Source organism: Oncorhynchus keta, chromosome 20 (genome assembly GCF_023373465.1).
Source record: "Oncorhynchus keta strain PuntledgeMale-10-30-2019 chromosome 20, Oket_V2, whole genome shotgun sequence".
NCBI classification, from domain to species: domain Eukaryota; kingdom Metazoa; phylum Chordata; class Actinopteri; order Salmoniformes; family Salmonidae; genus Oncorhynchus; species Oncorhynchus keta.
Genome location: NC_068440.1, coordinates 13299785 through 13327731, shown reverse-complemented (window position 1 = coordinate 13327731; position 27947 = coordinate 13299785). Strand labels below are relative to the sequence as shown.

General features: G+C 42.3%; 1 protein-coding gene and 1 long non-coding RNA gene across 2 annotated transcripts; one reads left to right on the top strand and one right to left on the bottom strand.

Annotated features, from left to right (window-relative positions):
* Positions 1-15: 15 nt before the first annotated feature.
* On the bottom strand, positions 16-27904 carry LOC118399430 (thrombospondin-3b-like). Its single transcript, XM_035795495.2, has 23 exons — positions 27518-27904; positions 15605-15811; positions 14430-14683; positions 10681-10783; positions 8791-8817; positions 8562-8644; positions 8080-8131; positions 7290-7438; positions 6885-7025; positions 6545-6619; positions 6184-6336; positions 5636-5746; positions 5447-5554; positions 5179-5338; positions 4703-4821; positions 4564-4616; positions 3371-3564; positions 2853-3031; positions 2714-2762; positions 2354-2550; positions 1954-2126; positions 519-658; positions 16-430 (listed from the first exon to the last, which is right to left on the bottom strand). Exons 1-23 carry the CDS (start codon positions 27600-27602, stop codon positions 375-377), a joined length of 2868 nt encoding a protein of 955 aa, XP_035651388.1. The 5' UTR covers positions 27603-27904; the 3' UTR covers positions 16-374.
* LOC127909869 (uncharacterized) lies at positions 23322-24027 on the top strand. The gene is made up of 3 exons (XR_008072631.1): positions 23322-23403; positions 23513-23667; positions 23823-24027. It is a non-coding gene; the product is annotated as an uncharacterized LOC127909869 (long non-coding RNA).
* Positions 27905-27947: the final 43 nt, after the last annotated feature.

The window sequence follows — 27947 nt, the reverse complement described above, 5'->3', positions numbered from 1 at the left end:
AGTCTAAGAGTAGGATTTGACACTTTTCAAACATATGTATTTAATTTTCCCTTATACACAGTCATGTACCTTAGGATTTCACGATCCTAATTCCTTAAAACTAGCTTTCATTCATCATTTTATATAATAATAATAATAAAAGCTTTTATGTTACAATCTTACAATCTTTTATGTTGTCAAACAATCTTAAACTCTTGACTTGACCAACCTGTAAGGTCATTGTGGGGGCTAAAGACAGAAAGTGCCCCACATTAAAGTAAATGTACCTTAAAACACACACACACACACACACACACAACCATACACACACACACAAGATACAGCAAAGGCACAGGTGATGTTGTGTATCTGCACAGATGCTGTGCTAGGCTCAGTCACACCCTGATGTGCATCTGCTTGCGGTAGAACTCATAGTCCTCTGGTACAGTATCTGATGGAAAAAGATAAAAATAAATATTATAACGTAGCCAGGTTAAATTCAAATTCAAGAAAATGATCTTCTGAGAGCGTTGCCGTACCGTTGCAGCGATAGCCCAGGTTGGACCAGATGATTTGCTCCTGGGAGAAGCAGAAGACGCCCAGCCTCCCGCCCCTCATTGAGGTGTCCACCACCACGCCAGAGTCTGCCACCAATGTCATGCCTTCATACAGCCTCACCCTGTGACATGGGTATACACAATGATCTCTCTATACACTGAGTGTACAAACCACCTGCTCTTTCCCTGATATAGGTTGACCAGGTGAATCTAGGTGAAAGCTATGATCCCTTATTGATGTCATCTGTTAGAGGGTGAATGGTCAAGACAAAAGATTGCCTTTGAAACGGTTATGGTAGTAGGTGCCAGACGCACTGGTTTGAGTATGTCAAGAACTGCAACGCTGCTGGGTTTTTCACTCTCAACAGTTTCCTGTGTATCAAGGATGGTTCACCACCCAAAGGACATCCAGCCAACGACAAGTCATTTATTAAAGAGGATAAAGGAGGCTGACACAAATTGTGCAATAGACGGGCTACAGTCCAGTATAACATTGGTGCCCAAAGACCCATAAAAGAATGCACAATTCGTCGTACCTTGACACGAATGGTGTAGGGCAACCAACGACCTTACAGAGTTCCACTTCTTTCAGAAAAAGACAATAAACTGCGGTTGCAGTGGGCTAAGGAACAAAAACACTGGACAATGGAGAATCCCAGTTCCTGTTGTTTCACGCTGATGGGAGGACTAGGGTATGGAGAAAACCAGTACATGTTTCCATCATGGCTCGTGTCAACATTGCAGGCTGGTGGTGGTAATGTGGTGGTGTGGGGTGCGTTTTCATGGCACATATTGGGCCCCTAGATAAAAGTGGAGCAACGTTTGAATGCCACATGATATCTGAACATCATTGACAATCAGATTCATCCCTTAATAGCAGGAGAGTGTCCATCTGCGAATGGATTTCTTTAGCAGGATAATGTCCCATGCCACAAGGATAGGATTGTCCAGCAATGGTTCCACAAAGATAACAGTGAATTCAGCTTACTGCAGTGGCCTGCCCAGTCACCAGATCTCAATCCAATTGAGCATCTGTGGGATGAGATGGAACAAGATATTTGGAGTAGAGATCCAGCCAGCTTGACACAACTGTGGGAAGCATTGGAGTCAACATGGGCTAGTATCCCTGTGGAACGCTTTTGGCTCCTTGTAAAGTCCATGCCCCGACGAATAGAGGCTGTTCTGATGGGAAAGGGGGTGCAACTCAATATGAGGATAGTGTTCCTAATGCATTGTACATTCAGTGCATAATCTGAATTATATACAGATAGCCATAAAGAGCTATAGATCTATCTCTATACAGAAAACGGCTCAATTAAACAGTGAGGAACATTTGTGATGATGAAGTGCATTGGCAGGAGAATACAACTAGGATTAGAGCATTTGTGGCTGTAATGCCCTTTGATGTTTTGCTCACCTGATGTAGCCCACCTGCGGGCGGTGGCTGAGGTGCCAACGGTAAGATGTCTTGTCCCTCCAGCCCACATTCCTGGGGTCCTTCCACAGCAGGGTGACTTCACCCGGGGTGTCGCCCGTGTGCCACAGGGCATTACGGAGGTATTCACCGGGACCCGTACGTGACTTAACTGCCTGTAGAGCAGAACGAGTAAAGTCAAGTGTTTGGCTGTGGTAATCTAATATCTATTACATTTGAAGTTGAGGCATGTAGCTGGAACAACACAACATGATGGAGGTGGGATGTGTACTCCTATTGACATAAGACAACTTTGAAGGTCTGAAAAACATCTGACACACGTTTGATGTTGGAGTGTAATGTCCCTTTAAAGCCAACAGATGCAGTTTTCTGTGTCCCCCACCTTCAGTTGCAGGCCTGGCTGGGCCATGGCCCTAAAAGGCAGCGACTGCCAGTAGGTCTGCTCCATCTGTTTCCACATGACCACGTAGAAGCTGGACGAGTCCTGGTAGCTGAAGATGAAGCCCACATAGTCATCGTCCGTGGCCGTATTGATGTGGAACGTCCCCTCAAAGTCTACCCCGTTAAAGGCTGTGATGCCTGGTGGGGATCAGGTGGAGGGAGAGAGAGATACTTGACTTGTCATGCTCTTTATTGATACAGCTTCATTTAAAACTGAGAGAAAGTGGGATAAAGACAGGGGGAGGAAAGAAAGACAGACATAAAGATACACAGAGCGACAGAAGGAGGTTTACAGACTTACCTATGGCCAAACCAGGGTCGCTGTTCATGGTTTGAACAATTTCCATACCCTAAAACAAAATTCCAGAACAATTCTTAATGAATTAAAGTACATACAATGTAATGTTTGTTTTCTATCTAGGAAGATTCCAAATGGTCACCCGATTGAGCACTATCCAGTTGGGGTCGATTTGGGCTTCGCCCTCCTGGTCCAGGATGACCGTCTGATAGGCTCTGAAGTCAGTCATTGTGACCTCAGCGCTCTCTGGACACACGTCAATCAAGTCTATCACTGAGTCATTGTCAAAGTCATTCTCGCACATGTCACCAATGCCATTTCCTGATTGGACAAGAGGGACAGAGGGAGAGATCAAAACAAAAAATATACCACTCTGAGAACACCGATGGGGATGGGAGTATAGAGAGAAATAGGTTACTCTGGTATGACATACAGTATATTTTAGGACAAACATACATAGGTCCCTGTGGTACCTTGTCAGCAGGCCAATAAAATTCCAAAACATTTAAAACAGAATTTGAAATTCTAATCTATCTTTAATTTCCAGTAAAAAGTGCCCCCCTCTCTCTGCGTGTCTGGAAAGTAAAGTAACAGATTGGGCCTTTAATCCTGTTAAGACTGGGCTACAAAGCATTTATTTCACTGTGACTCCTTCCATACTGTCAGTGTCTGTCTGGCTGGGGTTGGGGATGAGCCGGCAGTTATCCGGCCCGGGAGGTCCAGCATCTGGAATGCCATCGTTGTCGTCGTCATCGTCGCATTCGTCGCCGATGCCGTCGTTGTCTGAGTCCAGCTGAGAGCTGTTAGGGACGTCTGGACAGTTGTCCCTGGAGTCCTGGTGGCCGTCCCCATCCCTTGACACATGAGGACAAGACAGGGACATTAGAAACAGGCTCATTGACCCAGCAGGCAAGACTGGTTGAAATGATGTCAGCCTGACGTATTTTTCAACGTCATGGTCTTTCTTTTTCCCAACACAGTTAAACCAAAACCACGACCCGTTACTCAGAAGGGAGTCCTACTACAGTCCCATTGGCTAGCTAGCATTGTCTCACTCACAGGCGATCAGCGCAGAGACAGTGACCTTCCAAGGGAAGGAAAGTGTAATTGAAAAATTAGCTGCCTACCGTAATGCAGGCCTATTATTATCATGTTTGGTAACATTTGCCAATGTATTTATTTTCAGAGTTTCAATGAGTTGTAAAAATGTCTCAGAAAACTCTGCTGAGTTCCCTCAATTGAAGGTCAGCTAAGTTAACCTAGGCTACTTAACGTTACCAGCTCGGTATTTGAAGTTGTTACATTATTAGTAGTAGTCTATTATCAGGTAAAAGCATATGCTTATTGTTCATAATTTCTCAAATATTTATTAGCTAATCATTCTGTCGAATACGCTATGCTAAGGCCATTGAATCTGTCATGGAGTGTTAAGGGACGTCAGTGGCTAGCTCGGTCCCATGACATTATCTTATTATATTTTTCAATCTTGAAGTACACGGGCAAATGTTATTAATCAGTGACTGAAATTTCGCTCTACGTGATATTCACTTCAAGACTTGGAGACTTGGAGAGTGCGCAAAGCGTTGTAGAACGCCCTTCTGAATAACGGGGTGTGGTTTAGGCTTAACTGCATTGAGAAGAAGAAAGACGCGTCATGGTCAGTTTATATACTTATTGTAAAATTATGTATTTTATACATATCTTTTTAATGACAACAAAAAGACAGCTTTACCTGGTTCAGCCTGGTTGTCATCTGGAGATATAACCAGATAACAACCAGGTAAAGGGGTCATTTTTGGGTTGTTATCTGGTTCTGAAGCCCCCTAAACCAGAAAACTAGTAGGATCACTCACATATCCTGGTTGGTGTCACACACATCTCCCACCAGGTCATTGTCCATGTCAGACTGAATGGAGAAAAGACATTTCAAAGATTTCCTCAATAAACTATATTTTTATTTCAGCTCTAAGAACTGTATTCTTGACCTCTGACCTGCAAGGGGTCGTTGACTTCTGGGCAGCTGTCACATGCGTCTCCCACTCCATCCCCGTCACGGTCCGTCTGCATAGGGTTGGGCATCTTGGGACAGTTATCCAGCACGTTTGGGATACCTGGCGAGAGGATGAGAAGGAGGAAGGTAAGCGATTGAATTGCGGTCTTGGGTCCGTATTCACAAAGCGTCTCAGAGTAAAAGTGCTGATGATCTAGGATTAAATCCTCCCTGTTCATATACTCTTATTCATTATGATCTGAAAGACAAAAGTGATCCTATATTAGCAATGCTATCCTGGAGGACTGAAACACTTAGGTTTTCCATTCTCTCCCTCTAATCAGGAACTAAATCAGACAAGGAACACAATCAATACAATTAATCAATCAATTAACTACCGGAGGGGGGGGGACAGCAGTAATTTGTTCCTTGTGGGACAGTAATTGAATAGCCCTGTCAGAAGCGATCCATAGCCTACCATCCCCATCAATGTCATTGTCACAGGTGTCTCCAGCCCCGTTTCCGTCGGTGTCCTTCTGGCTGCCATTGGGAACATTGGGGCAGTTGTCACACGCATCCCCATATGAGTCTGTATCAGAGTTCTGTTGGTCCTTGTTGGGGACCAGACGGCAGTTGTCCTAGAAAAACAAAGAGGAAACACAAAATGGTGGGAAGTGGAGTCAGGGAGATTCCGTTTTGCTTACTGAACATTACCCCGCATTGACAGAATACATGGCTAGACTGACCTCCACGTTCTGGATTCCGTCTCCGTCAGCATCTTCGTCACACTGGTCACCTATACCGTCTCCGTCTGCGTCTTCCTGGCCAGAGTTGGGTGTGTTCACACAATTGTCCTGCACAGGGAACACAACACATCATTTTTAGGGCAAGGAAGACATTTTGTGTGTGTGTGTGTGTGTTTGGAACAGGCTTACAGCTCGACAGTGATAGTCATTGTCTATGCAGGGGAGAGGCTGGTCAGGGTAGCCGTCGCTGTCTGTGTCTGGACCACACGTATACCCATTTCCTGCCCAGCCCACATTACACTGGAAGAGATATTCAGAGAGAATATACTAAGTAGTAAAAAAATGGAACATGATTTCTTAATGATGTGATACTGTATAGCCAGATTACAACCAACTGGTTTCTGTTACAATCAGATAAAGACGTCTTTTCCATGACAATACATTTAGGGAAATATGTCATATTTTGGTGATTTGTCTAGTCGCTAAAAAGATATTGAAGAGATAGTTCACTCAAATAAAAAATGGTATTTTGGTTTCCTTACCCTTTAAACAGTGTATGGACAAGGTATGACAGCAATCCATGCTTTGGTTTAGTTTCCCTGGTACTAAGCATACACTATCCATACACTGATTACAGGGTAAGGAAACCAATGTGTCATTTTGTAATTTGGGCGAACTATCGCTTCAACAACTTCCTTTTTTTTGTTGCCTATTGAGATGTGCTATATGTGTCTTACCTTGCAGGAGACCTCGGCAGCACCCTTTATGACACAGTGGCCGTTGACGTCGCAGGGGTTGAAGCCCAGCGTGGCGCAGGACCTCCGCAGGAAACAACCCACCGTCTGGTTGCCCACAAAGCTCTCCTTACACAGACCACACCTGAACGAGCCCTGAGGGGGGAGAGGGACAGGAGGGTAAAGGGGGGAGGGAGAGAGAGGAAGGGTGAGAGGGAGAGATGGAGGAGGGAGTTGGGGGAGACAGAAGGGGAGAGAGAGGGAAACAGAGAAAGACACAAAGAGAGAGAGAGAGAAATTTGTGTATTTCTTTAAGAGGTAAATCTTTACTTTAGAAACCTCTGACTCCCTTTCCTCTACTGACCTCTGTGTTGATGCAGACAGAGTTGGGGACGCAGGTGTTGGAGAGGTCAGCGCACTCATCCACATCTGTGCACTCCTACAGAGACAGACAAAACACAACAATTTAAGGACAATACATCATGGCCATAAAGGCAATCACTTTGGCACGGTGCACATCCATACAGTGGGTGAGAAGAGGTGTCAATAGTGATGGTGTGTGTGAATGGCATGCATGTGCAAGGCTCCCGTGTGTGTGTGTGTGTGTGTGTGTGTGTGTGTGTGTGTGTGTGTGTGTGTGCGCACAATGTTTACGTTTGTATGTGGGTGTGTGTGAGAAGCAGGGGGTCTTATGTTGGTCAGACCTGCTTGTGGCTCTTGGCAAACTCCACCCCAACCCCACTGAGGAGGGATCCTGAGAAGCCGACGGGACAGGATTCACAGGTGAAGCCCTTGGCCGTGTTTACGCACCCCTCGGGCGAGAAACAGGGCCGGGCTACGGCACACTTAGACATAGAGGCAGAGAGAAACAGAACGTAACAATACAAATGTCATTGTATTCGTGTTATTTTCGCACTGCAAAGTGCTTCACTTAATGAAGGCTGGCCGCCAAACATCAATTTACTAATTGTTATTCTCTTGCAGCTGGGTTGTCGAGAGAAATCATGTGCCACCTTAGCTACAAAGCTTTTGGGAATCTAACCCAAGAATGTTAAGGAAATATCATGCTATCATTTTTTGGTGCTCAAGAAATAGAACCCTTAGAATACCTCGTCAATGTCCTTGCAGTGGGTGCCATTCCCCGTCATGCCTTCTGGGCAGGCACCACAACGGTAGCCTGGGTACTCCCGGGTCTCTGTACAGGGAACGCCCTTATAGCAGAGGTTGGGCTCGCAGCGAGAGTGGGGCTCGTGGAAGCCTGGTTAACAAAGTCATAGAACATACCAGACCAGCGTTCAAAATAGGATTAGACATTTTTCAGCATGCCTTCGAGCCTGCACAGAGTGCCATACGGGCAGGGTTTTCATTTTTTTTGTTTTGCGTATAAATGAATGATTATGTACCCATTGATTCTTGAAGAATAGCCCTTATAAATGCCTCGTAAGCTTAGTTCAACTGTCGTATCCCATCAGAACCCATAAGCTTGTGTTACTCCAAATGTTTGTAAACAAAGTAAATGTAAAAAACTGTAGCCTCAAAATATAATTAAAACTATAATTTTGACATCATGGATGGTCAGTCCTTCCATCCATAGCTCTGTCTATGAATTTGAGAGTGGTTACATTTCTCCATTCCCATCGCTCAGCTTATTACCGAAACAGTGGCGGGGAGCTCTCCTTTTTTACAGTGAATTGCCTTTTTAAGGGACTTTTACATTGGTTGCATTGCGCCGGGCAAGACCAATCAAACACAGCTAAAGTATTTAATAGATTTCAATATATCTCTCTGTTGATTTCCTGTGCTTCTCGTCTATTTTTGTTGACATTTTCTTTACTTTATCCCCTCTGTTTCATACACTAAGTCCCAGCCTTAGTATAGTGCTGCTCTTCAAGCACTCACCACACGCTTGGCACTCCAGAATGGTGTTCCTAATCAGAGACATCTCCTTCACCTGTGAAGATCACAAACATACATCAGTCACCAGAAATGTCTCATTTTTTAAACTGTATTTGTACGTATACTGTAGTTTCTCTCGAGAACACGGGTATTTGTCCACTGGAAGGTACTTCATTTTTATTTATTTATTTTTCAGTGGAAAATGTCACGTTTATTTAATGAATAAAGCAAAAAAAAATGTTATGACATACCTACAGTAGAAAAGGGGATAATGCAGTATCTTCTTTCTAATAATGTAAACTTTATTTCTCAACTCCTAATATTGACCAATTACACTCAATGGCGTATCTGACTTAGGCTTTGATAAACTATCTAGCAAATCTATTCATTTTAAAATGTTGATTACTTTCCCTTGCCATTATCATTCACCTGATGATAAGACAATACGTCACTTTCACTTCCTCCTGTGCCCCCCACTCTCTTACCTGTTCCCTGATGTCCTCTCGGAGTTCACCCAGGATCTGGTTGAAGATGATCAGCTGGCCAATCAAAGCCTTGGTATGGTCACCTGACACAGAGATGTTCAACCATTAGAACATAAGCACAGGGAAATATTTAAAGTAAATGATAGCATTATACCGGTAGCTATAACTGTTAGTTAACATTTGGTTAGGGGAAGGTTGATAAACCAGAATTTTTCTGATTGATACTCACCCAGAATGGCATTGACATCGGCACCAGCTATGGAGACAGAAAAGTCCACTTTAATCACAACACAACACAGTCTAGTTATCTTGATATGCTATTCCTAACAATGCCTCTCGCATACATGAACTACTACCTGTAAACATCCCTGGCATTCAAATCGTCATGCTGAAAATACACCAACATGTAATGAGATGAAAAAAGAACAACCAGTATAACATTTCTATGTTATTTATGTTGTGTCACCACTAGAGGGGGTTAAAGTGATAAGAATACAGTACCGAGATCAGCTTCTATTAATCCAATGAGTCCCACCGTACAGTTCACACGTTTCTGAAACGTACTGTGGGACATTGTGTGTTTGAGCTACAGACTTCTGGGGTGGATCCCAAAGGGAACCGGGACCTGGATCTTTTATACAAAGTCTGAATGGTTTGAGCTACAAACTATTAAAAGCTATTTATGAAAATCTGAGACTCTCACGAACACGTACGTTCTGCTCTATGACGCCCACAAACTACACACGAGTCATTAGAAGGTAAGGGGTTCTTCTACATAGAAGATCATTGGAAATTCCAGGACATAGTGTCTATAATACTGTAATAAGCTTACATAGTTGCTGTCACAAACTCAAAACTACACACAGTTGTCATTGACTAGTTGGATATTAATTTCCCAGTGAGCAAACTATTTCTGTACTGACAGCATTCGTATACATTTATTTTGATCAGGTTTTTGCTTTGGCAAACCTTATTTCTTTATTGCCATGTCAATAAAACTCATGAATGCAACTGTTTTTGTCAAATGTCGTGTTCTACTTTATTGTGAGCTTAAATATAACATGCAGAAATTAAAGTCAGATAAATGAAAAGCCTATTTTTGCTGGGCTCTCTGGACTGACAGAGTTAACTGACCAACCACCTAAGGTGCATGTGGATGGGCATATATATCAGCAGATATCAAAGGTAACAGTCTCTCTATATAGATGGGTTGCCTCCCAAAATGTACCAATGTTCCAGCTTACACATCTGTAAGTAATACATGTCAATTTGGCAGAGAGGAAAGGGCGGAGTTGGGACTTCTGGCTTTCCTACATCACTGCCTTATGCACCTGTTGTCCTAGCTTGAACATCCCCCGGACACAAAGTAGTACAGTAGCTAGCAAGATAGAGATCACGGAGGTAATTTTTTATGAGTGCATTTCCCAAGTGGCTCATCTGAAACAACTACCTTCAATAAAACCACTACAAAGGTTTTGCCTGCAAACGTCTTCTTTGGGATTTGTTTGGAGAGGTGTCTGTCTGAAGAGGACCTTCCCCGGAACATTTTTACCCCTTTTCGAAGTTACCATGACAATCCGTCATTAATCCCAGACCTAGTGCTGTTGCTCCTAGGTCTGCGTTTCCGAGGCTGAAGTGAACACAACGTTATTTTTTATTTATTTCACCTTTATTTAACCAGGTAGGCTAGTTGAGAACAAGTTCTCATTTGCAACTGCGACCTGGCCAAGATAAAGCGTAGCAATTCGACACATACAACAACACAGAGTTACACATGGAATAAACAAAAAACATACAGTCAATAATACAGTAGAATAAAATAAAACAAAAAGTCTATATACAGTGGCATTATATACATTATAATAAATTAATATGAGGATCGTTTGCATGTGTTTATGGTTGTATACCATAAACACATGGAGTGGCAGGTAGCCTGGTGGTTAGAGAGTTGGACTAGTAACCAAACGGTTACAAGATCAGTTGATAAGGTGAAAATCTTTTGTTCTGCCCCTGAACAAGGCAGCTAACCCACTGTTCCTAGGGTGTCATTGAAAATAAGAATTAGTTCTTAACTGACTTACCTAGGCAAAATAAAGGTATATTAATACAAAGATTGTACCTGAATTTTGAAAATATGTATCACCCTGAAATGGACAATCGGTCAAGATTCCTGCTTTGGCTATGGAGCCACCCAGAGCCATTTTCAGAGAGTCCACTGAGCCCTGAAACACACACATGCACACAGTGCAGTTAAAGATGCACTATGGAAAGCTAATTTAATGGTTGCTAAAATTCTATTTGTTTGCCTAATTTCAGTTTATGTGACAAAACAAACAAGTATAGTGTAAGTATAGTTGTACCATCTAAACCGCTGTGAAATACATTTTCCATAACCAAAAATATTGTATTTTAAGCTGTTTGAACACAGATAGAACAATGAGCCAGATATTTCTTCCAGTGGAGGCTGCTGACGGGAGGACGGCTCATAATAAGGGCTGGAACAGTGTTTGATACCATTCCACCTATTCGCTCCAGCCATAACCATGAGCCTGTTCTCCCCAACGATGGTGCCACCAACCTCCTGTGATTTCACAGGATGTATAAATGTGAAGCATCAGGTTGGAGTTTCCGCTCACTACCAAATATGGTGATGAGAGGAAGCCCAATGACTGGCAGTGGCACATTGTTCTGCCCAACAGGATTAGTTGCACATGCAAACCGGCACATGATTCATTTGCTCCCATTGGAAACGACAGTCTCTGGTCTGTCTTGGGTTAGTTATTAAAATATTTGGTGCGCGTGTGCAATATCTCAATTCGCCCTTGAACTCCTCCTAAACAATGCAAAATGTTTTACTTTGGCAAAGGGTAAAGTCTACATAACGCAGTCCACTCTGTTTCAGATTCTAGTTTTGGAAACAGAAAATTGAATATTCTGTACAGATCAAATGTTAAATTGATGAGAAAATTTGCAGAAAGTCGGCCAAAATCCATCTCGCTTCATCTTCTCACAGTGCCGGTGTTGTGCCGAAAATCCCCCCCCTGACAGAATCCCCCCTCCCCCCCTTTGCGTTCTTCATGCTGCGACTTGCTTGCTAGTTAAGATTTCTGCTCTTCACTCCTTTGTCAGTTAAGCCTACATTGATTTACTGATTTTAGTAACAGAAAGCATTTTTGTCTTCGGTTTTCGGTTTGGCTATTTGTTTCAAGTGTAGCTTGTATGGCACCCTGGGCAAACCCCCCTTTCAGTGGGGGGGGGGCGTTTGCCGCCATGGCCATGTCGCCCGTCCCTAAATCTGCTATTGATTTTTGTATCATCTACCTATGATGAAAATTACAGGCCTCTCATCTTTTTAAGTGGGAGAACTTGAACAATTGGTGGCTGACTAAATACTTTTTTGCCCCACTGTATATAGCACAAATAGAACAGATCTACCACTTCTTAGACTTGCTTTCAATGAGAATGACAGATCTATATCTCACATGTTAATGTGCATTTGGTTGGGTTGCCAAGAAAGTTACATATTGCAGCTTTAAATTGTGTGCGCAGTCTTATCGAACTCTCTCACACACAAAGGGGCATGGTAAGTGGAAATTCATGCTAATTTGTATTTGGAGTGAACTACCACTTTAAATCAATGTCTAGGCCTAAGACTATGATTATGCAACCAACCCAGGCAATGTTCTCTACAGATCCCCCGACTGCAGCTCCTCCAGGACTAAAACACATTGGAGCTCATATACTGACGCAAAGAAGAAATACCCGCCCGTTCAGAGAAGCACAAGATTGAACTTCACTTTTTAGAGTTTTCCCCCGTTAGTTAACACTATCAACATTTCCATCTACTGTGGGAATTGTGATAGAATCAACATCATATTAGTCACTTTCAATGCAACATGACAATCACGGTCGGGAGTACATGCGCTTGTTTTGAGATCAAGGCTAGAGCTGCATGTATCCACGTGTGTACATTTGTTTATCTTGTTTGCTAGTTAGTGTGTTATTTAGCCCAGTTATAGCAAATGTCTTGTCAGAAATGAGAGAGTGATTACTTCCTACAAGAGTACAAAATGTGTACATTTCTAGCCATCTTTGAAAAATTTAGTCAGGTAAAAGAGCTTTTTTATGTCTTAAAGCGGCATTGTTGTATTTTGAGACAGGCTTGAATAATCAAATAAGTAGCCAATAGGCAGAGGGTAGAATACATTTTTGTCTGATTCTCTTTAATAATAATAATGCATTTGATTTTGTAAAGTGTTTTTTTGCATCAAACACAATATAACAACATTTTCTGTCACCTCCTTGTCTGAAGGACAAGTGGATAAACAGATTAATGTTTTTTTTTTTTAAGTCTCCTGGAATATAGGCCTACATTGAACACCACACGTCGGCTGCTACTGTAGGCTGAATGATACAACAGCTATTTCCATGTTAAAATGTTATGGGATGCATTTTCTCCCCAAAATTGCTTATGGTAGGCCACTCCGGTACAGTAGGTCTACATTATGATCAAATAGACATTGTAGCCTACCTGGCCACTTTTAAAATTGTAACTTAAAGATGGTACAGCCTCAGTGTTCACAGTAAACACATGAAGGAAGTTCAGCAGACCTGCAATTTGCTCAGTGTCCGAAAACAATTAGAGGGAGCAATGACTCCAGGTCTTACTTTGACATATTGAGGCACATGCTCTGGGTTGTGTTCATTGGGGCACACTGTGGCAAAAATATTATCAAAACGTTGTGAGACGGAAAACAACTGTTTCTTATTGGACAAGTTCTGATAGTACCTCCCCTGTTTCACTCCCCTTCCGACAGTTCCTTCTGTTTTATGGCTAGTGAACATGATCCTGGTCAGAAGCCGTGTACACCTGCATGCATATCACCTGAGCGGCCCATTCAAGTTAAGAGACACAAGCTAGGAACAATAGCTGCAGTGTACCCTCTCCTTTTAGATCTTTCCTTCCTCCCTCCCTCCCTTTCTCTCTCTTTCATCCATCCCAACACAGCCCTCTCTTTGTCCACAGCGAGTGTGGCACCTATCAGACAGATAGTCATACATGCTGACAGCACCACATGGTTACAGCTAACTAGTTCTCCATTTAAGCTTCGGCATGAGCCATAGACATGGAGCTGGTAGATAGGATGTGCAGCTCAGCTCTGTTCCATGTAATGGATGAAAAGGTGCTCATAGGAAAGTAGACATTGAACTGCTCACAAATCTTGAAGTTGCCCGTGAAAGCTAATGTCTACAACATCATATTAGCCATGCAAAATCTATGCAATTTGCTCAAGTGGCATAGATGTCAGCTGTGGATAGAAGATTAGGCATGTAAAACAACTATAAACGAGCAACACTCGTAAAATGAAGAATTTGTCTATCATCGTGGGCAGGCTGGGTTTGTCTTTCATGTACGGTATAGCCAAATGAATGACCTAATTACATGATTTCTATGGGGATCCGGAATACTCCCTGTATTTGCTTTAGTCTTAATTAAAGTAGTGTAGTAAAAATGGTTACGTTAGGAAGTACGATTAGAGACATTCTGAGTCTGAGAGCATTCTCTGAAACGTGCTCTGAAGAAATAGAGGTAGACTAAGCAATATGACAATTTGCAGCCGTGTCGCTTTCTGCTTCACAAAAACTATTGGCTCTTCCCAATTATTGCAGGCATGCCCACATTGAGGCATGCCCACAGTGGGACGAGCCAATAGTGGAAAACATAGGGCAGATTAAAATGTTGTTGTTGTTGCTTTCTGTTTGCAGGATACCGCACTGTGTATGATAATTTCTTATTTCTGAGTCTACCTTTAATTTCAGTCTAGGACTGCTGTGAATTTAGGAAAAAAGAAAATGGTGTTTTATCACCTGTAGCCTGGCATAAGCCTTCTGCCCATTTCGTATCTCCACAGACTCCGCCTCTGATGGGAGCTGGACAAATGACGGCAGCACCTGTGCTGAGTCGGCCAATCGGCAGTTAACATAGAGTTCCATGTGGAGGTGGTTTCGTCGGAGCCCACCCACGTGGAGGATGAGTGACTGGGTGCGTCCGTCGGAGAGGCCGGGGTTCTGGAGGTTCACAGTGTGGAGTTTACCGTCCTCACGTACATAGCGCACCAGAACTGAGAAATATAAAGGATAAAAAAATCAGGTAATCTCTTGTCAACAGATCCACGGAATAGAATTTGTCTGGAAGTAATGGAATGTGAGGGATAAAGAGCAGCAGTAGTTCCTGTGTTCGGATTTTTCGTCACTGGTTATTTGGACAAATCACGATTTCGCAGGTGTTAGCATCTTTCGAATTTTGGAAGTGGAGGGGACATTTGGCAAATAGACTTTCCCCTAATATCTATTGGACAGTAGTTCCTAGTTTTGGGTTTTCGTTGTTCCATAGCCACAAAGTCAAAATTGTCTGTACCGTAAAAATTAATGAAAACAAAAAAAGTGATTTTTGCTCAAGATTAACACGGTTGAAATTAGCAGAAGGGAGGGGTTTGGCAGAGAGTTTCTGTTTGAAAGGGGGAGGAGACTTCGCTTTCTACAAAGGCAATCACAATTGTTAACTATTGTTAATGGAATCCCCCCCATTTTTGTTACAAACTTTCAAGAGATAATTTGACTTCTAGGTAACTGAGATGAACTTGCCCGTAAATTCCAAAGAAAGAGGGTGGAGCTCCATGTTCCGGTTCCACTCCTCGTTCTAAGATATCTTAATCCCTTCTCTTAACATGTATGGACCCAGAATTTAGAGATCGGGCAACCCCGAGCATCATTGAAGCTAGCCTACATAGAACAGTTTGTAGAACGAGAGCACCATATGAAAAAACAACAACAAGCATATTGGTCATTGTTTTGCAACTATACAACCCTCTCAGATCTACAAGTGTCAATGGGGTATGGCTAGGGGTCGATTGGGGAATCCCACTATTGGGATTGGGTGACAGTGTCTTAGGTATAGGCCTTGAAGAAACTCAATTTAGGCTACACCAAAATATCTATCTACCACACTTCCCTCCCAATCCCCTCTACTGACAATACCCTACCTTTGTTGACCTTGCCCATGAGGGCCACCTCCAGGTACTTCCTGTTGTCGTCTTTGTTGTAGACGCCCAGCAGCACTCCTCCCAGTTTGGGCGGCAGTCGCAGAGTGGACACCAGGTACAAATCCGACACGAAGCCCAGAGCCCCCGACATCTTCCCCACCGCGGACGCACTCTGCTTGGCGTCGTGCAGCTCCAGCATGTCAATCACTGAAAGATGGTGGTCCAGTTTGAATACTTTGGAAATGCATCCGTCGACCCCTTTTCTGCAGTCAAATGACCATGGCCTCATGGGTGGAAAAGCCACCAAAAATCCAGTGTTTCTATATCAAACATTGTTGTTAAATTTCAGTCTTCTGTGATGTATATAAAATATAATATTGGGATGCAAACTCAAAATTGAATACTCAACTCTATATCTGACATGTTACAGGTGTCTTCTTTTTCGAAAGCCTGTAACCATGTTTGTGAGGTGTATACTTTTGTTCCAAAGTAGATTGGTTTCAGACTACCAAGAGACACTGTGTGACCCTGATTTAGCCCACTGCAGTAAATTAAGTGGGCACATGTGTAGGGTGTGAAAAAAAGGAGGGATGGATAGTGATGCAAAGGGTAGAACAATAGGGATATTGCAATAGAGAGAAAATAGGCATACACAAGAGAAAGAAGGCGAAAACAGGCGACGCAAAACAAAATGGATATGGGAGACAGTCAGAGAGATGCAGAGAGAGAAGAAGAGAAAGGATTCATTTATTGACCGTGTGTCACGCCCTGGTCGTAGTATTTTGTGTTTATCTTCATGTATTTGGTCAGGCCAGGGTGTGACAAAGGTTTTTGTATGTGGTGTGTAGATAGTGGGATTGTAGCTTAGTGGGGTGTTCTAGGTTAGTCTATGGCTGTCTGAAGTGGTTCTCAATCAGAGGCAGGTGTTTATCGTTGTCTCTGATTGGGAACCATATTTAGGCAGCCATATTCTTTGGTTGTGTTGTGTTGTGTTGTGTTGACACAAGTATAGGCTGTTTTCGTATTGTTTTGTAGTGTTTATTCGTGTTTACGTTGTGATTAAACATGGATCGCAATATACACGCTGCAGTTTGGTCCGACTCTCCTTCACCATATGACAACCGTGACAGAATCACCCACCCAACTCGGACCAAGCGGCGTGGTAAACAGCAGCGATGACAGCAGCAGCAACAACAGCGGCCAGCATCACAGGAGGAATGGACATGGGAGCAGAATCTGGACTACACAACTTGGGAGGAGATAGACAGGTGGGCGGTCGACCCAGGGAGAGTGCCGGAGCCCGCCTGGGATTCGATGGAGCAGTGCAAGGAGGGCTACAGGAGCATGATGTTGGCGACGCCAGCACGGCAGTGCGACAGGTACGAGAGGCAGCCCCAGAATTTTTTTTGGGGGGGGGGGCAGACGAGGTGTGGTACTAAGCCAGGTAGCAGACCTGAGCTCACGCCTCGTGCTTATTATAAGCAGCGCATTACTGGTCAGGCACCGTGTTATGCGGTGAAGCGCACGGTGTCGCCAGTGCGTGCCCATAGCCCGGTGCGCTATAGGGCAGCCCCCCGAAAGTGCCATGCGAGTGTGGGCATTGAGCCAGGGCGTATGGTGCCTGCTCAGCGGGTCTGGTCGCCGGTACGCAGTTTTGGTCCTCCTGAAGGTCTCCCCAGCCTGGTGGTTCCTGTGGCAGCCCCACGCACCAGGCTGTCTCTCTGTCTCCTCCCTGCAGGTGGTCCCGCCCGTCCGGCGCTGCTGCCGGAGTCTCCCGCCCGTCCGGCGCTGCTGCCGGAGTCTCCCGCCCGTCCGGCGGGACCACCGCCGGACGGAACCATATTTAGGCAGCCATATTCTTTGGTTGTATTGTGGGTGATTGTCCTGTGTGTCTTGATGTCCTTGTGCTGTGTTAGTTGACACAAGTATAGGCTGTTTTCGGTTTTCTTATTGTTTTGTAGTGTTTGTGTTTATTCGTGTTTACGTTGTGTGATTAAACATGGATCGCAATATACACGCTGCAGTTTGGTCCGACACTCCTTCACCATATGAAAACCGTGACACCGTGGGGGACTCATCCTTTTGAGTCTAATGCCACTTTGGAAGGTTTATTGAGAAAGTATAAGCCAGAACACAAACTCAATGCCTCTTGTCTTCATCGTTCTGGTCTGTTGCTCCTGCCGCAAAATTAACACATCTCACAGAAAATACCAGCCTTTGCTGTCACTGTCGGTGGCAGAATTTCTGTCTGTCGGTGAACTGGCTGCTGCTGGAATCTTTTCTTTACGAGATGTTTCTCCATTTAGGGTGAAATTTATTGGTCTTATAAACATAGGTTAATGGCCAGGGTTTAGCAATCACGCCTGATGTGGGGACTCAATATACAGTATGTTCCTTTGCTCCTTCTAGGTGTCTGAACGCAGTGGAAACACTTTGAGAGGTTAGAAATACTGTCGGGAGAAACAAACTGGAGTGCAGATGACAGGGAAAGACTTAAAATGCTTGTAGCTTCATGAGTTGCAAATGTGTGCAGCAAACAAACTGAAATGTATAAGTTCTCACTTGTAAAGTAACAAGTGCTGTATGTACAAGGCCTAGATAAATGAGAGACTTTCCCCTATGAGTGTTTTTCCTGTTCTCTCGTCCGGGTGTGTGAGAGAGAGAGAGAGAGAGAGAGAGAGATGGCAGAATAATCTGACAGACATACCAGTCTCTTTCTAATCGTTCTCTTGCCTCCCTAGTGGCTGCAAATTCAGCAGTCTGCATGACACTAAAGCCATAGACATCAGGGGTGCCTCTAACCACCAATTCTCCCCTTGTGGGTGCCGTTCTCTGCATACCTTCCCCCCCCCCCTTATAGTACAGGTCCACACTGTACAGGTCCACAAGACTTTTATGTAATTTCAACAGTAAAACACTGTGGAATGCACAGTAAAATACCTTAAATGTGTTTTACAGAATTAATGCTGTAGTTTGCACTGCATTATGGGTAAAATGCTGAAAAATACTGTTATTAACTGTAATTGTAAGCCTCCTGTAAAAATTACTTAACTTAATGTTTTTCTTTACAGTAGTACCCGAACACTACTGTAGTTGGCAGCGCCAAACGGTCTGTTGTGTGTGTGTGTGTGTGTGTGTGTGTGTGTGTGAGATCGTGAAAGAGAGCTGCATCTCATACTTCTCAGGGCAGGTCTGCCGTTATTGACTAGCAGAAGTTAGCAGGTTACGAGAATTAATGCAGCGGGTTACGATAATTAGGCTAAAGTTAGGGAAAGCTAAAAACGCTAACAATGTCCCCAACATGACTCGAACCTATCTACAACCAGGCCTGCCCTGAGAACCAAATTGATTTCCACTAATGCGATGCTCAGCGCCAAATGGTTGAAGTCGGACTTTTACATACACTTAGGTTGGAGTCATTAAAACTTGTTTTTTAACCACTCCACAAATTTCTTGTTAACAAACTATAGTTTTGGCAAGTCGGTTAGGACATCTACTTTCTGCATGACAAGTAATTTTTCCAACAATTGTTTACAGACAGATTATTTCACTTATAATTCACTGTATCACAATTCCAGTGGGTCAGAAGTTTACATACACTAAGTTGACTGTGCCTTTAAACAGCGTGGAAAATTCCAGAAAATGATGACATGGCTTTAGAAGCTTCTGATAGGCTATTTGATATCTTTTGAGTCAATCGGAGGTGTACCTGTGGATGTATTTCAATGCCTACCTTCAAACTCAACGCCTCTTTGCTTGACATCATGGGGAAATCTTTAAAAAATCAGCCCAAAAAATTGTAGACCTCCACAAGTCTGGTTCATCCTTGGTAGCAATTTCCAAATGCCTGAAGGTGCCACATTCATCTGTACAAACAATAGTATGCAAGTTTAAACACCACGGGACCACGCAGCCGTCATAACGCTCAGGAAGGAGACGTGTTCTGTCTCCTAGAGATGAAAGTACTTTGTTGCGAAAAGTGCAAATCAATCCCAGAACAACAGCAAAGGACCTTGTGAAGATGCTGGAGGAAACAGGTACAAAAGTATTTATATCCACAGTAAAATGAGTCATATCGACAGCAAGGAAGAAGCCACTGCTCCAAAACCGCCATAAAAAAGCCAGACTACAGTTTGCAACTGCACATGGGACAAAGATCGTATTTTTTTGGAGAAATGTCCTCTGGTCTGATTAAATAAAAATATAACTGTTTGGCCATAATGACCATCGTTATGTTTGGAGGAAACAGGGGGAGGCTTGCAAGCCGAAGAACACCCTCCCAACCGTTAAGCACAGGGGTGGGATCATCATGTTATGGGGGTGCTTTGCTGCAGGAGGGACTGGTGCACTTCACAAAATAGATGGCATCATGAGGGAGGAAAATGATGTGGATATTTTGAAGCAACATCTCAAGACATCAGTCAGGAAGTTAAAGCTTGGTTGCAAATGGGTCTTTCAGATGGACAATGACCCCAAGCATACTTCCAAAGTTGTGGCAAAAGTCCTGACCTCAAACCTATAGAAAATGTGTGGGCAGAACTGAAAAAGCTTGTGCAAGCAAGGAGGCCTACAAACCTGACTCAGTTACACCAGTTCTGTCAGGAGGAATGGGCCAAAATTCACCAACTTATTGAGGGAAACTTGTGGAAGGCTTCTCGAGATGTTCGACCCAAGATAAACAATTCAAAGGCAATGCTACCAAATACTAATTGGGTGTATGTAAACTTCTGACCCACTGGGAATGTGATGAAAGAAATAAAAGCTGAAATAAATCATTGTCTCTACTATTATTCTGACATTTCATGTTCTTAAAATAAAGTGGTGACCCTAACCGACCTAAAACAGGGAATTTTTGCTAGGATTAAATGTCAGAAATTGTGAAAAACTGAGTTTAAATGTATTTGGCTAAGGTGTATGTAAACTTCCAACTTCAACTGTATGTACTAATACTTCTATATACCTACTGCAGGTTTCCTTAACCAATCTACTAACAAGCTAGCTAACGTTAGCTTGTTTGGATTGTGTTCGCTAACAGTATAGCCAAGATGACATGTCGTTCTGTTGCGTTGATCTTCCTTGCTGGTAAAATAATCAGTGATATTGTAGCTATAGAGCAAATCATTTTAGTATTAACAACGTGCAGAAATCCATATGTGTGTTTCTTTGGATAGGCTACTTAACCGGTGGGTGCATGACATGGGTGACAGGGTGCTGACGCTATGGTATTAGTGCAAAGTGGTCGTAGGCTTCCCCAGACAAAAATACAGTTTGTCTAGGGAGGGAGCGAGAGTTTAGCTATGTCGAATACACATTTAGTTTGTCAGCAGGCACAGATTGACATTTTGCCTTGGGATGTATACTTTTTGAGTGATTCTGTAGTTGCAATGAGAGGAATGGAACTCTCAGATGAAAGGGGAATGGTGCTTGCTAACGTTAGCTATAGCTAGGAGATGGCGAACTCCATTGGACACCTTTCTCTAAATATCTCTGGTTAACGTTAGCTCTATTCAGTCTCGGGGTGCGTGTGATTTAGCAAAAGTGTAGTGGAATATTCCCCCTATGCTTTTGTTATCCTTATTAGTCCATTAAATTAATAAATTCAGCAACAACAGGCACAGACTGATATTTTACCCTGCAGGATATTAAAGTTATCTTTTATTTTCTTCAGATTGTGTGGTTAGCTTGCTAGCATTATTCAGGGCGATGGTCGTAGCATTTTTTTCCACTTGAGTTGAATTTTCCTCGTGATTTTGCTAATCTTTCAGAAGTGATCCTTATCAACCATTAATTAGGAGGCAACGTTAAATGAATGATATCTGAAACATCAGGCACAGACTGATATTTGATTTAGCCTTGTAGTCTATAATTATTTTGTTTAGATTGTGTGGTTGGCATAAATTGCATATTAATGTATAGCTTGATAGCTCTTTTGGTGTGTGCATGCAATTTGGTGGCTGCGGGGTAGTGTAATTTTTATATTGCAGGCTGACTGGTAGCTGGAAGTAGCTTTATTGGGAATGTTCAGGTATAAATCCTGCAATTTCTGTTTCCTAAATAGTAAAGCATTCATTACACATGCAAAAAAACAGAAATGTCGTGAACGACAGTTTTGCTTGTGGGGTAGAGTGCCCTTGCATCACTACTTGTTGCACTACCCCGACCTCATCCTGCAAATGTAATTCGTTTGTGGGCCCCCGAGGTTTGAGAGCAAGCTCTCCTACTTCAAGGAGTGTGCCAGAACTTGTCTGAGAGCCACCAGTTACTCCAATCTTACTTATGCAGTGGCCAATTGTCATGGAAGAAAATTATGACGGATACACATTTGGAAAGATCTCACCGGTCCTTTTAATTGTTGGGGTGAATCAGTCTGTGTCACCGGTCGATCTCAGGGTTCATTTTATACCAGATTCTCGGAATAATTATGTGTGTGTTAATAAAGATAGATTGAATAATTATTACCCACTACCAGTGTATGAAGTGTCAAGTTTCTATGTTGTTTCCCTGCATCACTCAGTGTGTTCTCCTTAAACCAGTGTAGGCATGGAGGGTCTTCAAGATGTAATTCGACACCAATTGCCCGAGTTGGAGACCGAGATGGTGAGATCTTTTTCGGAGCATCTGAGGGCAAATGTCGGAGTGGAGAATATTAACGACCTTGAATATGTTCAGCCGGAGGACATAAAATACCATTTGACACCAATATAGTGCCGGGAATTGCTTCAGTCCTTCAACCAAAGAGGTGAGATCTTGATTGATAAATGTAACATATTTTGTTATGAAAAAAGGTGCTATCTAGGACCTAAAATGGTTATTTGGCTGTCCCCATAGGATAACCCTTTGAAGATACCATTCCAGGTACATGTATAACCCTTTTGGTTCCAGGTAGAACTCTTCTGGGTTACATGTAGAACCCTTTCCACAGATGGTTCTACATGGAACCCAAAAGGGTTCTACCTGGAACCAAACAGGGTTCTCCTATGGGGACAGCCAAAGAACCCTTTCGGAACCCTTTTTCTCAGAGTGTAAACACAGACACACAATTAAAAAGGTTCTGTAAATAATTTGTTTGTTTGCCAGCAAAATAAACGGTTTATGCTATGATGGAGCGAGGCATATGCAATAAAAGGAACGGAAATGACAAAAATATATAAAAGTACACAAATATACAAATGTTTCTGTAAATTGTTTGTTTGTCCTCTTGTGCTGGTATGGAGTGCAGCACATAGCCTAACACACTTTTTTTCTTTGTATTTTTCTAAAAGAAAATGAAGAATGGATAGGATCTGTAACAATGGATATGACACTTGTCCTCCTCCAAGCCTCAGTGACCTCCAGGAACACTGACCTTTCCTTTTCACCAAGTTATTGCTCCGTGGCCACTTCACTACCCTCACTGGCATCGTGATTGACAGTTGCCTGACTCAAACTCTCCTGAACAAGGGTAAGAGAATGGTCAACGTTTTAAAAAGCCAAAAGACCAGGTTGAGAAGAGAGATCCAGTGCCTGCTGAATGAAATCAACGGTTACATCAAAGGCAGTGGCGATCTAACAGCCACTGCTCCCATTCTTTTGCTGATGACCCACTTCAGAGAGAAAGACAAATCTCTGCTTCTCTTGGCAGATGTAAGGAATAGTGTTTTTAGACTTATAAAGTTTATATGATTAATGGTGTTTATACTGTACTATTACGCATGATTTTAATATTTTTATGTATGCTTAGTGATTTTAGGTCACTGCAACTCGGGTTGATGTTGAGACGCAAATTCCTTGGCGAGACACACCAAGGCTGATCATGCTTGGTAATACATTTATTTGATTTAAGGTGGAACAGAAATATATATTAATGTGGTAGCTATCTAGAGATGTCTAGTAAGTATACACTAACACCCTTACTTTTGTGTATTTCAGGAAACACTCTATTGGATTCCTCAAAATGGATGGTGTCTATCGAGGGGAGAGTGGTCTGTGTTGTGGACAGTGAGTCTAACTTTGCTGCTGCCCTCTCTGTGCTCTTCAGCACTTCACCAGGAGTCGACCTCTGCAGCCTTGGAGCTGATACAGAGGTAAGCATTGAACATTCATTGATCCAACACCTACATTTAGCATTTGTTAGTTACATTTCAATTATATTTCTTATTGTTACTTTTTCAATGCCTCAACTGATTAAATATATTTTATGTTGGGTTGTGCATGTTCCTGGTTCGAATAAACCCTGAAGGAAACAAATGCACAGCGAAAGCAGAAGTGAGCTGCTTGCTCCATCCCGGAGCCTGTTTTCACTTGCAGTAGAGTTCTTCTCTGGCTCCAGTCTAGCCCTGCTTGCTCCTCTCTATCATCCTTCTCTCTCAGCCCCTTTCTCTCTCGTTCTCTCTCATTTCTCTCTCAAAGACAGACAGGCAAGCAGTTCTTGCTATTGTTTTTGTAGAAATGTCTCCCTTTTGTTTTTCTATTTTTTCATTGATCTGTTTAGATTAGATTTTTTCTTACATAATCCTATATTTTCAAGAATGACCTATTCTGATGTTTTGGTTTGTGTATGGTGAAGTACATTATTGGCCAGTGTTTGTCAATGTTCTTATCACTGTATCTCTCTCTGTCTCTCTCTCTCTTTCTCTCCCGTCTTTCTCTCCCCTACTATATGTTGCTCTATTCAAATGTTGTTCTTTATGGTTAAAGTGCAATTCATGTGAAATCCGTGTTATGAATTTGAATAAATACATTTGTACACGTATTGTTTTTCTTATAATGTTACATTTCAGGGAGCTGTCTTCTAAAGACAACCTGCAATGCTTTTAGTATTGTAAAATAATTGTATATTACTGTAGGTATTTCCCTGTAAATTTACAGCATTATACAGACACCACAGTTACCAGTTTAATACCGTAATTTTGCTTTACAGCAGTGATGCTGTAATATAGTTTACAATATGATTTTTACTTACTGTAAAACATATTACAGCATCCCTGCTGTAAATGTACAAACCCAGTTCTTCTGTGCACCAGAAGAATAGCTAACTAAGCTAAAAAGTTCAGGTGTCAGGCAGTTACAGTACTTATCTCTGCATGGTTTACCAAATCACCAGTTGGTAATGAACCTAATGCCTAGGCTTTAGTTCAGCGGGTTAACAAAGTGTCGTGGTGTGTAGGAGACCCGGGTTCTAAACAATGATGTATATAAACCCTGGATTACTGGTACTATGTATTGGCCAATGAGAGGCTTTGAAGCCACCAGTCGTTCATATTGGCACTCCTCAGAAGAAGCAGTCCTCCATATGAATGAATGGAATTCGACAGTATTTCAATTAAATGTTACAAAGACAAAAATACACGTATTTCAGTATTTTTTTGTTGTAGTGGGGGCAGTAACATTTGAACTTTCAATAAAAAATACGTTGATGTATTTTTTATCTTTATGTTTAGCTCACATAATATACAGTGCATTCGGAAAGTATTCAGATCACATTTTTCACATTTTGTTGTTACAGCCTTATTCTAAAATTGATTAAATGTTTCTCATCAATCTACACAATACCCCATAATGACAAAGCAAAAACAGGTTTTTAGACATTTTTACAAATATATAAAATAAAAAACAGTAGTACCTTATTAAGTATTCAGATCAGGTGATTGAGCTCAGGTGAATCCTGTTTCCATTTATCATCTTTGAGATGTTTCTACAACTTGATTGGATTCCCTCTGTGTTATATTCACTTGATATGACTTGGAAAGGCACACACCTGTCTATATAAGGTCCCATAGTTGACATTGCAAGTCAGAGCAAAAACCAAGCCATGCGATCGAAGGAATTGTCTGCAGAGCTCCGAGACAGGATTGTGTCGAGGCACAGATCTGGGGAAGGGTACCCAAACATTTCTGCAAGAACACAGTGGCCTCCATCATTCTTAAATGGAAGAAGTTTTGAGCCACCAAGACTCTTCCTAGAGCTGGCCACCTGTCCAAACTGAGCAATCGGGAGAAGGGCCTTGGTCAGGGAGGTGACCAAGAACTCCAGAGCAAAGCTGTCATCAAGGCAAAGGGTGGCTACTTTGAAGAATCTCAAAATATAAAATATATATATAATATTTGTTTAACTCTTTTTTGGTTACTACATGATTCCATATGTGTTATTTCATAGTTTTGATGGCTTCACTATTATTCTACAATGTAGAACATTGTAAAAAATCTAATAAAAACCCTTGAATGAGTAGCTGTGTCCAGACATTTGACTGGTAATGTATATATACATATATATATATTATTTTTTTAATCATCCTCTACATTGTGATCCATACCAAAATATCTCCTTCTGGACACCCTCTTAATTCCCCTGTCTCCAACTTTAAGAACACTGTTAAATAACTGCTACTGAGTGGGGTGGGCTTGATTAGTAGACCAGAATGCTGAGCACTGCAGATAGAAATGCACCGTATAGTACAGATTCTCAATTGTATAGGTGAAGAGTGAGTCCAGTCTATATAGAGTGAGTAGTCTATACCTACCATTTCTAGCTACATCATTCTGAATGTTCAGTCCCACTGAAAGCAGCCCTTGTGAATGGACAGGCAGAGCAGCAATGACCCTAGGGGTTAAGAATTTGTGAGCTGGTTCTTCTCTTTTAAATGACTGTTGTATGGGCCAGTGCCCATTAGAAATCAGTATGATGGACAGGTGTAATTAGAATATCTCAACTATCTAGGATAGGGTAAGTAAGGGTAAGTAATCCTTCTCACCCCCCTTCTCTCCCCCGCAACAAGATTTAGATGCAAGTGGCTGTTCCACTGGTTGTCATAGGTGTTTGCACCAATTTGTAAGTCGCTCTGGATAAGAGCGTCTGCTAAATGACTTAAATGTAATGTAATGTAATGTATCTCCTCACTCTCAGTGGGTCATAGTTGACGTTTACACAGACACACACACACATCTTGAGGGGACATCCATTCCATCGCTGCATCATCATTGTGGGCAGGTCCTTGTGAAAAATTATGCCCATCATCTATTGTTTGGCTCCATTGCACCATATGGTTCAGCAACCACCTACTAGTGGGAGGTGGACCCATGAGTGCTTATTGTTTCACTGGTGGAATCTTCTTGCTATCTTAACAGCAATTAGCAGACATCTGGTCATCTATTTTGTCTTGTATAGAGACAGCAGCCATTGTATCCTAAATTAAGTTTAAAAAAAATAATAGGCTATAGCTGTTTACCATTTCAAGTTTAGTAGCTCTTTATAAAGCAAATGTATGCTTAATGTGTGTCATTTACAGTGCAATCATAAAGTATTCTGACCCCTTAACTTTTCCCACATTTCATTGCGTTACAGCATGATTCTAAAATGGATTCAATTGTTAGATTTAACGGTGTGTAGATTGATGAGGGAAAACAATAAATGTTATTCATTTTAGAAAAAGGCTGTGAGGTAACCAAATGTGGAAAAGTCAAGATGTCTGAATACTTTCCGAATGCACTGTATTATTCACATGACATTGCAATGTAAAATGATAGAGATTATGTAGGACGCAAAAAGCAACTGGGGCGTTTTTGTGGTGTGGTCCTTCAATTTGCATGATCCCAAATATTGAACGAGGTGATGAGCGATTGCAAGCAGTTCAGAAAAGCGCACATTTCGCGTCCGGCACACAAGTGTCCATTTGGTGATTTTTGACACTCGAGTCTATAATTTGGTCAATTGAATGTAGCCTAATTAGAATGCCTCAACACCGCTTTCATTCAAAATTCTAGTGAATTTGATAGGAATTACAAGCAGTAATCATTAACCTTTTTTTACTATTGAATTATTCTACAGAAGTTGTGGCACACAGTCAGTGAACGATGCAGAGGGGCTTCACTAACATTGCAATGAAAACTAACATCAGAATAATACTTTGTCAAAGCATGCGTAATATTTTTTAATTACCTTGCATTTCTGAAGACCTGCTGAAGCCCAAGAGAAGCGACGCGCTCACAAGTAGAACATTTAGCATAAGCCTCCCCATATCCATCGTAAAGGCACAACGTTCATGAACGTTCCCCCAAATAACCTAATATCTAACTTTTCAACTGTGACTCCACCGAAGTAAAGAAACGCGAGTGGAACTGTGTGAAGACTCCTCGACCGGCACGCTGACCAGCGCGGATGGGTTGTCAAGAAATGTTGTCTCGCACGGTCGCACTCCGCGCGCCAGGCAAAAGAATGCTTCGGGTGAAGGTGAAAGATGTCAGCGGGTCTCACTCGTGATCCGAACAGCTTGGGGTGTGCTGCGCCGAACACTTTCCTCATCTCCCAAATGAGAAACATGAGATGGGCTGCGAGCTATTACAGACAGTGAACAGGGCAATATAACGAT